This window comes from Ostrea edulis, chromosome 2 (genome assembly GCF_947568905.1).
Source record: "Ostrea edulis chromosome 2, xbOstEdul1.1, whole genome shotgun sequence".
Taxonomy (NCBI): domain Eukaryota; kingdom Metazoa; phylum Mollusca; class Bivalvia; order Ostreida; family Ostreidae; genus Ostrea; species Ostrea edulis.
Window position 1 is genome coordinate 1,348,101 of NC_079165.1, and position 14,328 is coordinate 1,362,428.

The 14,328-nt window shown below is 34.1% G+C and overlaps 3 protein-coding genes across 3 annotated transcripts; all 3 read left to right on the forward strand.

The window, feature by feature from the left end:
* Positions 1-455: 455 nt before the first annotated feature.
* On the forward strand, positions 456-1,208 carry LOC125678400 (ankycorbin-like). The gene is made up of 2 exons (XM_048916830.1): positions 456-729; positions 847-1,208. Exons 1-2 carry the CDS (start codon positions 456-458, stop codon positions 1,206-1,208), a joined length of 636 nt encoding a protein of 211 aa, XP_048772787.1.
* A 5,279-nt stretch (positions 1,209-6,487) lies between these two features.
* LOC125681227 (serine/threonine-protein phosphatase 6 regulatory ankyrin repeat subunit B-like) lies at positions 6,488-7,803 on the forward strand. The gene is made up of 2 exons (XM_048921222.2): positions 6,488-6,763; positions 6,871-7,803. Exons 1-2 carry the CDS (start codon positions 6,508-6,510, stop codon positions 7,230-7,232), a joined length of 618 nt encoding a protein of 205 aa, XP_048777179.2. The 5' UTR covers positions 6,488-6,507; the 3' UTR covers positions 7,233-7,803.
* Positions 7,804-12,423: 4,620 nt separating this feature from the next.
* On the forward strand, positions 12,424-13,655 carry LOC125681226 (ankycorbin-like). Its single transcript, XM_056157254.1, has 2 exons — positions 12,424-12,719; positions 12,827-13,655. The coding sequence occupies exons 1-2, from the start codon at positions 12,443-12,445 to the stop codon at positions 13,186-13,188; spliced, it is 639 nt and encodes a 212-aa protein (XP_056013229.1). The 5' UTR covers positions 12,424-12,442; the 3' UTR covers positions 13,189-13,655.
* The last annotated feature ends 673 nt before the right edge of the window (positions 13,656-14,328 follow it).

The following is a 14,328-nucleotide window of genomic DNA, read 5'->3' on the forward strand; positions in this document are numbered from 1 at the left end:
GTATCAAATTCAATCATGATATAGTATCCCTTGCTCTGCAAATTACTTTTATTCTTTCAATGATAATTGTTAAATTTTACATGCTTTGCGTGAATAATATTATTTATTCCTTACATTCTGTTTTTGTAACGAACGAAACAATATACTTGGAGATGTTTATGTGTGGTAATTAAAAAACCACCAAATACGTTTACCATTTAAATAACCTTAGTCCCTTAAACAAATTCACAAATAAAGAATGAATTAGGGATTGCGGTTTCCCATCTTTCCAATATCTGCAGAGAACCCATACAAATGTTGAGCTTTATTGCATACGAATAGCATCCAATCAAATTTACATCCTTTCCTAACAATGCTAATGATATGCTAAATAAGAAAGAACCCTAGTATAAAAGACAGAAAGAGTAAATTCTAAAGTATTCTAGGCCACAATCTGGACTTGTCTAAGAGAAATAATGGAAACTATAGCTCAAAACATGTGGGAATGTGTTATCAACAGTAATTTGGGAGCATTGAAAAAAATGCTGAAATGTGGAATCGATCCCAATATCACTGATGAGAATGGAGAACCTCTGATTTTTACCATTATTGTTAATGGAGATTTGGAATCACTGAAAATGTTGTTGGCTTACTGTGATGTCAACATTGAAAACAAAGATGGAAGATCTGCTCTGATGCTGGCTATTGAAATGGACGATGTGGAAATGATCAAAGCATTGATCAAAGCAGGTATACATAACTCTTGAATATATTCCAAAGACATGAATCTTATTTGTTGATATTTCATTTTATCAGTTACGTATTTCAATTATACAATACTTTATTGTCATTGTTTCTGTTTTCCAGGGGCTCGAGTAAACAAGAGTGATAATTCCGGTAAAACTCCCTTGTTATTGGCTTTGGAGGAAGGAAAATTCAAAATCGCTGAATATCTTATCAAACACGGAAGTGACGTGAATGAAATGGATTGTCTTGGTCAAACAGCCCTACATCTTGTTGCCACGGGGGAACACAATGACTGTACGAAAATCGTTAAAATCCTGTTTCACTGCGGATACGTGATGAAAGAGGCTGATAAGTGGATATGTGCTGAGGATCTGATAGGCAGTAAACGTCTTCAGTCTAAAAACGCAAAACTGCTTCACAAAATCAAAAGATTTTGGAAGAGTTTCGTACGGGAAGACAATGTGATACCAAGAGAGTCTTGAAACGTCTGTCACAGATTTGTTTCTGCACCTCTGCAGATACTCTTAAATATCGATGAAGACTGACTGTGAGTAGAAAGCAATAGGACCTCACTCTAATTAGAAGTCGATGATAACCTCTCGTAAGAAGAAGTCTATGAGAACCGACTATCACTTGAAGTCGATGGGAACTAGCTGTGAGTAAGCATACAACCTCATGAAGTAATTTCGAAGTAGCATTTTTCATGAGGTCGAGACCATCTTGGCCAACAGACATTTTATACTCTGGTATACAAATCGTGATTACCAAACGTATTGCCTGTCGTAGAGAGTAAGGATTCAAGAAGACGGTTAAATAGCTATGACAGAAATAGCCGTTGTCACACTAATTTCTCGGGGACAGTTTGAGGAGGAGGAGAAATGCGTCATTCCGAATAACATCCGATGCAATAAGAATTTGTTTTTGTTTATTGCGTAGTGATTAGTATAGGATTCTGGAAGCATGATAGAAGTATTTTACGACCATTTAGTTCTATTCAATGCAGAATCGATGTAGTATGGCTAATAAAATAATGATAAGAACATCCGTTGTATTGTATTTCTTCTTTTCCTGTTCTTAATAGCTCCGGTATCTGTACATTCAGGGAAATGTATCCAGTTAAACTGTAGAAACACATACCTTATGGCTATGTTATGGTTTCCCCGCGAAAGAGCATATTGAGGAACGGAAGCAGTCCTTTTAATCATATTGTGCAATACATTTTACATTCTGTCGTTGGTCAGAATAAACCATATGACCAGCAGAAACCAATGAAAAGAATTCGAATTCATAGTTTTAAGACTTGATTTCTCTATGAAGCTATTATTCGCAAGCATGTGTATATCGAGCTGTGTCATCAGTTTGAGCAGAACCGAAATTTTGTACATTTATATATGCACTCCCGTTTTCACTCCCTCTCATCGTAATAGTGCGATTTTCTTTGACATTTTCGCTTCGTAGTTGGCCAGGGGGTGTTTATAACCTTTCTAGCCAGAGTTTTAATTGAATAGTTGCATTGGATAGAACACAAGTTCGAACAAAACCTCCATCTAATGATAACCATTTATATGACAATGGGAAAAACGTCCGTAAAATGAACGGTGAAGATAAAACCGTTATCTTAAAATATTCTTAATACCCGAGGATTCTTGTCATTTGCAGTACAGTACTGCTCGTAAAAATGTTATATTGATTTTGATTCAAATCAAAATACAAGAATTGAATTACAACAATGTAGGCGATATACATTACGATAGTACCATGCACATACGTATCGAATGCATTTTGTAAACATTAAATAGTTAAAACTTACTATTGGACAATGTCCCAATGGTTAACGTCTACATCAATGGGAAAGTTATATTAACAATTCGTCTAAGGGTTAGATATATGGTACCTTACAACATAATGAAAAACATATATGAGTATTTTGCTTAAAAGAGCTTAAAAGTGGTATAATGATATTAATTTTCTTAAATTTGGAACTGCAAATCACCATTTTAAAGACCCTCCACAAAATCAGAGGACTTGTCATATCCGTATTATCTAAGCGATGAATAACACTATATCTTCTAGAATGTCAGATTTTCCCAGGAATGCTGAAAGCAATATCTACATAACGTGGAAACCCTAATTTATTTTTTACACAAATTATCCGTATTATCATTTATTGCTAACCTCAATAAATAATTTCACAGTTCTCTCTGTTAACGGCATTTTGATAGGTACCGTGTAAATTGGTTATTTCTTTGTATATATTACATTGTGCACCTTTAGTTGGTGGTTTCTGCGAAATAAATTAAATTGAATTGAAACAACCATTTCATATTGTTTAACTTCGTATCAAACCGCCGAAACATACAAACATTGTCAGTCATGTGACTGGAGGAACGTTACTGAATGGAGCCATCTGATTGAAATTGATTCAAACATCACGGGTCATTCGGATATTAGCTATAAAAGTTCAGTGTCTCAATGCATAATTCAATATTAGTGGTAATTTACGTACCTATCTGAGGATGCAACACAAAACAAGCATCAAACTAAAAGCAAGGTCAAGATTTCCAAACTTCGTGGTCATTATTTTATATATGTCTCATTTGTCATTCGTCCATAGTAATTTATGAATGAACATTTAGTTTGCCTGCAGCAAGGATTTCCTTAAAGTGCGATTCATTTTGCAAATGAATTCGGCATCCTTTCAAGGAGACAAAATGCATTATTTATGAGCAAAATTTTATGTTTTCCTAGAAAGACTTTACGGTACAGGTCAAATAAAGCTACACATTGAATTTATTTTACAAGAAAATACAGGATCGTAATAAACACCACAATATGCATGGTTTCAGTTATATATTATGAATGTTACTATATTTAGGAGACCGTCGGACAGATATGTACATGTTAAGACTGATTATATTAGCTAGCAATGCTAAAATATTGTCGTAATCAAGTGAACGTTTAAGCATCTTTAATAACAATAATATCAATCAAATATCAGTTTACTAAACCATGAAGATAATGCCGATGAGCTAATTTATGGGTGCGTTTCAGTTTTATTTGTACAAAACTACAGAAGATATAAATATATGTACTTCACCTACAGCTGGTGACGTCTCAATACAAGTGAAAATGTTTCGATGTCTTGTTAAACAATCAACACTTCAAATTGTATTGTTAACTTCCATGAAAATTATTTTTGTTCTCAATTCATATTAACTTTTTAAATTCAATTTAAGCGAGTTAATCTCTTTGGTTTTAAAATGAATAGATATGATAATTATTCGGTCATGCAAGAAAGCTTAAACTCAAGAAATATAGACATTATCAGATGAAAAGAAAACAAGTACATGGAGTGTTTTATTCAAAATTCACGGAGACCAGTTGAATCATATAGTAGATGATATTGTTTCCTTTTACCTTAATCTAAATTTGATTGTTCATATACAAAATCACTAAGAACTTAAGAAAAAATGAAAAGAAATGCAAATCTTCACAGCTATCAAGACTGGATGTTTAAAAGATTTAGATCGATTGAAAATACTGTTCATTCAAAGTAATGTTTTCTAGAAATTAGTTTAAAATATTTCGTAAGACAAACAGCATATAATATCAGGGAATGGCATTAAACAGAATGTCGATCAAGGATGCATAACATTCCATCTATATTTATGCATTCTTCACGATACTGATTTATCTGAATATTATTACCTGAATTTCAAATTATCCCCTACCTGGTACAACGTGATTTAAATGATAAAATTAACTGATTGAAAAAGAAATAATTACTAATGAAATATATCACGAGCAAAGATATTTCACATGTCACCCAGATACTATATTACAGTTAGATGTTTTGCTTGTATCGATTAAAATACCGAACGATTTATGACATATCATTATAAGCATGCGAGGTGAAGATAACGAACAGTGATCAATCTCATAACTCCTATAATGTAAAACTTATACGGTACCAATTTTGATGCACCAGATGCGCATTTCGACAAATAATGTCTCTTCAGTGATGCTCAACCGAAATGTTTGAAATCCGAAATAACTATGAAGTTTTAGAGCTAAATATAGCCAAAAACAGCGTGCCAAAAAAGTGGAGCCAAATTCGTCCAAGGATAAGAGCTATGCATGAGGGAGATAATCCTTAATTTTGAAATGAATTTCTAAATGTTATAACAGCAATTAAATATACATCCGTATTTTCAAGCTAGTAACGAAGTACTTAGCTACTGGGCTGTAGAGACTCTCGGGGACTAACAGTCCACCAGCAGATACAAAATAGATAGTTGTACAAACACGGACCCCTGGACACACCAGAGGTGGGATCAGGTGTATGTAATTAATATTTTCAGAAACAACGTTTTGTTTTCGAAACATTTATATTTGTTGAAATTAACATCTCTATGACCTATATTGGTGTTGCATTATTAAGCTTATTACAACTAAACAAAATTATGTTGCAGAAAATGTATGTTACCATCTTAATGGAATATAATATGATTTTCCAAAAACAAACATTTAGCAAAACATATTTTAAAGGTAATACAGATGCGATGTCATTTTCACCACATTTTTAGATACAGATTTTGTTTTCAAAATCTATTCCTGAGTGTCGTAGAACATATAGAAGACATAACCATGTATCAACATCACCTCCGATACATATAGTAGCTTTGAGCAAATTTTTCTGATCGAATAGTAGAACCAGTCGAATGCTGTCTGATGTGTTTCATACCAACTATTAGACCCTCCATTGCAGACTGATTGTGGCTGCGAATTGTCACCTTTGTCTTCTCAAGATAGAGGGCTCACTGTGGAAGTGGCAACTTAACAGGGAATGCTTCCTCCTCCTGGGCACCTGATCCCCCATTCGGTGTGTCCATGTTTTCCCTCCTCTGAAATATTTATTCTTTATAGGAATGATGAGATTGATCACTGTTCGTTATCTTACTTTTTCATCTAAACAACCGTTATGATTTTGATATATGTATATTTAATAAAAAGAATATCTACGTGGGTCTTGTTAGCAGGTTTTGTTATTTATTTATATCACGCATCAAATAAACTCTTTTGAAGGTAAAGTCATACTTTATATAAGGTTCTTTCACGAATCATTAAATAACATTGCGGTGTAATTAGTCATTTTAATAGTTAAAATGTCGTCGATATATGTAAATTTCAAGTTGAAGGTCACAACAACATATTTCCTTTTCATTTCATATTGAAGTTTTTCAGGGAACTCTTATTATTACATGTGTACCGAGTTAATCCCACATCAAATTTATTACTAGTATATTGAAGTAACGTCACTTTCATTTCATTGCATTTATTCAGTGGTAAAGTCAGCAATGGTTTTTATAGGTTTCCTAAACGACTTGAAATGAAATTCGCACAATAAAGTTATTTTCTTATGCTTAGATTCTGTCTATTATTATTTCTAGGGAAAATGGGGGAGGAGTATATCACAATTTAATTAAGTAAACATAAATCAAAATTTCCGTGTGTGGCAGTTCAAATTTATTTTTCATTTCAATGGCCTTTGGCTATGGTAGGAATTGCGGTTCCCTCAGCGAATCCATACAACTGTTGAAGCTAATTGAATACTGATAACAACCAATCAAATTTTACGTCCTTTGCTAAAAATGCAAATGTTATGTTAATTAAGAATGTAGGGTAGTATAAAAGAGGGAGACAGTCATACGATCTAACGTAACCTACATTATGATCGAGACTATTATAGGAGAAAGGAAAATGGAAACTGCAGCTCAGAATATGATGTGGGAAAGTGTTATCAACAACAATAAGGATACATTGCAAAAATTGTTGAAATGTGGAGTCGATCCTAATATTACTGATGCGAATGGAGAACCTCTGTTTTTTACCCTTATTGTTAATGAGGATTTGGAATCACTGAAGATGCTATTAGATTACTGTGATGTCAACACTGAAAACGAAGATGGGAGAACTTCTCTGATGCTGGCTATTGAAATGGACGATTTGGAGACCATCAGAGTTTTAATCAAAGCAGGTATACACAACTTTTAATATTCTCATAATATGAATGTTATCTGTTCATATCATCAGTTCTATGATTCATTTATACAATATTTCACAACTACGGTATCTCTTTTACAGGTGCTCGCGTGAACAAGAAATATAATTCCGGTAAAACCCCTTTGTTGTTGGCTTTGGAGGAAGGAAAATTCAGAATCTCAGAATATCTTATCAAACACGGAAGTGACGTGAATGAAATGGATGATCTTGGTCAAACAGCCCTACATCTTGTTGCCACGGGGCAACATAATGACTGTACGAAGATCGTTAAAATTCTGTTTCACTGCGGATACGTGATGAAAGAGGCTGACAAGTGGATATGCCCTGAGGACCTAATAGGCAATAAACGTCTTCAGTCCAAACAATCCAAAATACTTCACAAAATCAAGACGATCTGGAAGATGATCACAAGAGAAGACAATGTGATAACAAGAGGCTCTTGAAGTGCATTTTACAGAATTGTTCTGCACCCCTGCAGATACTCCTTAATGCAGATGAAGACTGACTGCGATTAGAAAGCAATGAGGACTTGCTCTAATTAGAAGTCAATGATATCCTCCTATTAGTAGAAGTCGATGAGAACTAACTATCGCATGAAGTCGATGTAAACTGGCTGTTAGTAAGCATACAATCTCATGAAGTAATTTCGAAGGAGCGATTTTCATGATGTCGAGAACAACTTGGCCAACAGACAAGTTCTACTCTTGTATACAAATCATGATTACCAAACGTCTCGTCTCTTGTATAAAGTAAGGATTCAAGAAGACGGTTAAATAGCTATGTCAGAAATAGCCTTATCATAGTACCTACTCGAGAACAGCTTGAGGAGGAGGAGGAGAAATGCGTCATTCCGAATAACATCCGATGCAATAAGAATTTGATTTTGTTTATTGCGTAGTGATTAGTATAGGATTCTGGAAGCATAATAGAAGTATATCTGTATTTTACGACCATTTAGTTCTATTCAATGCAGACTCGATGTAGTGTGACTAATAAAACAATGATAATAACATATATTGTGTTTTATTCAGACTGTTCCTGTTTTTCATAGCCCCGGTATCTGTATATTCAAGGGAACGTATCCAGTTAAACAGTTGAAACACATACATTACTGCTGTTTTTGAAGCAGTTATCTGTCGACATGGTTATGAATATATATAAAGAAAGCGATCTTATGACATATCTACCCGACAAAGGAATCGCAGTCAACAGAGGATACTTACTCCTCCTAACTACTTGATCCCAGCACTGGTATTTCTGCGGGTCCGTGTTTGCCCTAATCCTGATTCTGTATTCTTGAGAGGAATTCTGAGGTTAATCGCTATTCGTTATTTTCACAATTTCTTATTATCTAATCTTAGTTAGTCTTTCAAAGCTATTCTAGCTCATGAGTTTTCATACGATATACCTAAACTGTCCTTGGCTCCAGCTTTGTCTTCAGTAACAGCTTTGTTTGGATAGAAACACAAATATCCATTGCTTTTCGTTTCCCCGCGAAACAGCTTGTTCGGGAACAGGAGCAATCCTTTTTATTATATTGTGTAATACATTGTACATTCTGCCGTGGGTCAGAAAAAAACATATGACCAGCACAAATCAATCTAAACGAATTCGAATTCATAGTTTTAAGACTTGATTTTTCGATGAAGCTATTATTCGCAAGTATGTGTATATTGAGCTGTGTCAGCAGTTCGAACAGAACCGAAGTGTTGTACAATGATATGTGTACTCCCGGTTTCACTCCAAATTCTCGTAATATTGCGATTTTCTTTGACATTTCCACTTCGTAGTTGGCCTGGGGGTGTTTATAACCTTTCTAACCAGAGTTTTAATTGAATAGGTGCATTGGATAGAACACAAGTTCAAACAAAACCTCCATCTAATGATGACCATTTGTATGACAATGGGAAAAACGTCTGTAAACTGAACGGTGAAGATAACGAACCGTGATCTTAAACTATTCTTGATACCCGGGGATTCTTACCATTTGTAGTACAGAACTGCTCGTAAAAAATTGATATTAATTTTGATTCAAATTAAAAGGCAAGCATTGAATTACAACTATGTAGGCGATATACATTATGATAGTACCATGCGAATACGTTTCGAATGCTTTTTGTAAACATTAAATAGTTAAAATGTACTATTAAACAATGTTCAAATGATTAGTGTCTACTTGAATGGAAAAGTTATATTAACAATTCGTCTAATGGTTAGATATATGGTACCTTAAAATATAACGGGGGGGGAAATTAGCCATTTTCCTTAAAAGAGCTTAAAAGTGCTATAACGATATCAATTTTCTTAAATTTGGAACTGCAATTCACCATCTTCAAGACACTTCACAAAATGAGAGGAGTTGCCATATCCGAACTAGGGGTAATCTAATCGATGAATATCACTATATCTTCTAGAATGTCAGATTTTCCGCTGGAATGCTTAAAGAAATATATACATAATGTGGAAACCCTAATTGTTTTACACAAACTATCCATATCATCATTTATTGCTAACCTAAATGAATACTTCCACAGTCCTCTCTGTTAACGACAGTTTAATAGGTACCGTGTATACTGGTTATTTCTTTGTATATATTAAATTTTACACCTCTAGTTTGTGCTTTAAGCGAAATAAATTGAATTGAAACAACCATTTCATATTGTTTAACTTCGTATCAAACCGCCGAAACATACAAACATTGTCAGTCATGTGACTGAAGTAACGTTACTGAGTGGAGCCATCTGATTGAAAATGATTCAAACATCACGGGTCATTCAGATATTAGCTATAAAAGTTCAGTGTCTCAATGCATAATTCAAAATAAGTGGTAATTTACGTACCTATCTGAGGATGGAACATAAAACAAGCATCAAACTAAAAACTAGGTCAAGATTCCCAAACCCTGTAATCAGTATTTGATGAATGTCTCATATTTCATTCGTCCATAGTAATTTATGAATGACCATTTATTTTGCTTGTCAGCAATGAATTCCTTAACGTAAAATTCATTGTGCAAATGAATATGGCATCCTTTCAAGGACAGAAAATATATTACATCTGTATTTATGAACAACAATCTTTCGTAGAAAGACTTTACGCATGTGGTACAGGTCAAATAAAGCTACAAATTGAATTCATTTCAGAAGAAAGTACAGGATCGTAATAAACACCATCATATACATGGTGACAGTCATATATTATGCCTGTTACTATATTTAGGAGACCATCGGAGAGATTTGTACATGTTAAGACTGATTATATTAGCTAGCAATGCTAAAATATCGTCGTAATCAAGTGAACGTTTAAGCATCTTTAATAACAATAATATCAATCAAATATTAGTTTACTAAACCATGAAGGTAATGTCGATGAGCTAAGTTATGGGTGCACTACAGTTTTATTTATACAAAACTACAAAAGATATAAATATGTGTACTTCACCTACAGCTGGTGACGTCTCAATACAAGTGAAAATGCTTCGACGGGATGTTAAACTATCAACACTTCATGAAAATCCATGAAAATTATTCTTGTTCTTAATCCATATTAACTTTTTAAATTCAATTTAAGCAAGTTAATCTCTTTGGTTTTAAAATGAATAGATATGATAATTATTCGGTCATGCAAGAAAGCTTCAACTAACGAAATAAAGACATTATCACACGAAAAAAAAACAAGTACATAGAGAGTGTTTTATTCAAAATTCACGGAGACCAGTTGAATCATATAGTAGATGATATTGTTTCCTTTTACCTTAATCTAACATATACAAAATCACTGAGAACTTAAGAAAAAAATGAAAAGGAATGCAAATCAAAACAACTATCAAGACTGGATGTTTAAATGATTTAGATCGATTGAAAATAGCGTTCATTCAAAGTTATATTTTCTAGAAATTAGTTTAAAATATTTCGTAAGACAAACAGCATATAGTATCAGGGAATGACATTAAACAGAATGTCGATCAAAGATTCATAACATTCCATCCATATTGATACATTCTTCACAACACTAATTTATCTGAATATCATTACATTAATTTCAAATTATCCCCTACCTGGTACAACGTGATTTAAATGATAAAATTAACCGACTGAAAAAGAAATAATTGCTAATGAAATATATCACGAGCAAAGGTATTTCAAATGTCACCCACATATTATATTACAGTTAGCGGTTTTGCTTGTATTGATTGAAATTCCGTGCGATTTATGACATCTCATTATAAACATATGTCATAAATATTTTCCGAAGGAAACATTTTGTTTCGAAATATTTATACTTATTGAAATTAACATCTCTATAACCTATATTGGTGTTGCATTGTTAAGCTTAATACAACTAATCATTATCGCAGAAAATATATGTGTCCATTTTAATGGAATATTTTATGATTTTTTTTTCTACGAAAACATTTAGCAAAACATAGTTTAAAGGTAACACAGATGCGATGTCATTTTCCCCACATTTTCAAATACAGATTTAATTTTTAAAACATATTCCTGAGTGTCGTAGAACATATACAAGACATATCACCTCCGATACATATATGAGCCTTGAGCAAGATTTTTTGTCGAATATTACAACCAGTCGAATACTGTCTGATGTGTTTCATACCAACTATTAGCCCCCCCCCCCCCCCCTTGCAGTCTGATTGTGGCTTCGGATTGCCACCTTTGTCTTCTCAAGATATAGGGCTCACGGCAGATGTGGCAGGTTATCAGGGAATGCTTCCTCCTCCTAGACACCTGGTCCAGCATCCGGTGTGTCCATGTTTTCCCTCCTCTGAAATATTTATTCTTTATAGGATTGATGATATTGATCACTGTTCGTTATCTTCACTTTTTCATCTAAATAACCGTTATGATTTTCAAATATATATTTTTATTGAAAACAATTAGAATACCTACGTGCGTCTTTGTTTTGGCAGGTTTTGTTATTTATTTATATCACGCATCAAATAAACTCTTTTGAAGGTAAAATCATACTTTATATAAGGTTCTTTCACGAGCCATTAAATAACACTGCGGTGTAATTAGTCATTTCAATAGTTAAAATGTCGTCGATATATGTAAATTTCAAGTTGAAGGTCACAACAACATATTTCCTTTTCATTTCATATTGAAGTTTTTCAATGAACTCTTATTATTACATGTATACCGAGTTGATGCCACATCAAATTTATTACAAGTATATTGAAGTAACGTCACTTTCATTTCATTGCATTTATACTGTGTTACCACAATGGTCATTGTAGGTACATGTATACTAAACGACTTGGAATGAAATTTGCAAAATCAAGTAATTTTCTTATGCTTAGATTCTGCCAATTATCATTTCTAGGGAAAATGGGGGAGGAGTATATCACAATTTAATTAAGTAAACATAAATCAAACTTTCCGCGTGTGGTAATTCAAATATATTTTACATTTCAATGGCCTTTGGCTATGGTAAGAATTGCGGTTCCCTCAGCGAATCCACACAACTGTTGAAGCTAATTGAATACTGATAACAACCAATCATATTTTACGTCCTTTGCTAAAAATGCAAATGTTATGTTAATTAAGAATGTAGGGTAGTATAAAAGAGGGAGACAGTCGTACGATCTAGCGTAACCTTCATTGCAATCGAGACTATCATAGGAGAAAGGAAAATGGAAACTGCAGCTCAGAATATGATTTGGGAAAGTGTTATCAACAACAATAAGGATACATTGCAAAAATTGTTGAAATGTGGAGTCGATCCTAATATTACTGATGCGAATGGAGAACCTCTGATTTTTACCCTTATTGTTAATGGGGATTTGGAATCACTGAAGATGCTATTAGATTACTGTGATGTCAACACTGAAAACGAAGATGGGAGAACTTCTCTGATGCTGGCTATTGAAATGGACGATATGGAGACGATCAGAGTTTTAATCAAAGCAGGTATGTACAACTTTCAGTATTCTCATAACATGAATGATATCTGTTCATGCCATCAGTTCTATGATTCATTTATACAATATTTCATGACTACGGTATCTCTTTTACAGGTGCTCGTGTGAACAAGAAAGATAATTCCGGTAAAACTCCTTTGTTGTTGGCTTTGGAGGAAGGAAAATTCAGAATCTCAGAATACCTTATCAAACACGGAAGTGATGTGAATGAAATGGATGATCTTGGTCAAACAGCCCTACATCTTGTTGCCACGGGGCAACATAATGACTCTACAAAAATTGTTAAAATCCTATTTCACTGCGGATATATGATGAAAGAGGCAGATAAGTGGATATGCCCTGAGGACCTGATAGGCAATAAACGTCTTCAGTCCAAACAATCCAAAATACTTCATAAAATCAAAGCGATCTGGAAGATGATCACAAGAGAGGACAATGTGATAACAAGAGGCTCCTGAAGGGCATTTTACAGAACTCTTCTGCACCCTGCAGATATGATATAGAAGTCAATGAGAACTTGCTTAGTGTGGACGATCTAATAAGACAGAACACACCAAATAGTACTTTCGAGGGACACCATCTCGGTTCTCAAAAGATTGTGACCCATTTGTCCAGCCCACCTTTTGTCTTCTGGTATATACCAATACCATAAGAACTATACATAGATCATGAATTGCAGAACATTGGGTATCAAGAAGACAGAGGAAAACTATGAAGGCTGCTAAATCTTGGAACAACCTAATATTTGCTGACGATGTCAGACGTTGAGGAAGTATGTGTCATTGTGGATTGAGAGATAAAATGATACAAAGAAGTATTTGTTTTTGTACATCTTGTACTGATTGCTACAAGTTTAGAGGTATTTTTAGCAATTCAGTACAGTTCCAAATGCATTGACGTTGATAAACTTAATAAAACACAACAAAATACATCATGCTTTTACCTTTCTTTTAGTTAATTCTCTCCGTACATTCAATGAATGTATTTGCGGTATATATACCTTTGGCATATATAACTTTCAATGAATTTCCTACGTCCAAGCTTCAAAGGAGGGAGATCGATCAGATAAAAACATACGGCTGAGGGGTAGCGAGATATATCAGTAGCTTAGAAATGAAGTTACATTGTAGTTAATTATTTTTGCAATAACGAATCTGCATCAACACGATTAGATACATGGATGCTAGATTTTCAGACATGTATGTCTGTGTCCTGATCGAAATTCTTCAACATTCAAAACTTCGATTGACACTCGACTTATTTCTCCCAAACCAAATATCCCAAATGTTAGACGAGGCTAGACACAAACAGGCTATCAAGTATCTCGAGGCTAGACGCAAACAGACTCTTTCAGAATGATAATGACATCCGTATTCAAAGGTTTGGTGATTGCATCGTGAATTTAGTGACACGGTTTTTCTAGGACACAAGGGCGCGTTGTCATGGTGTTCGGCGGGTTGTTAGTGTCATTTTTCAAGTGCCTGCTCGTCTCAAATGCTTATATAAGTAATGAATGTTCATTTCTAGAATCACCACGGCGCTTTAAAGTGAGTCAGTACACCAGATTTAATCACATGACCCTTCACCTTTCATGACCC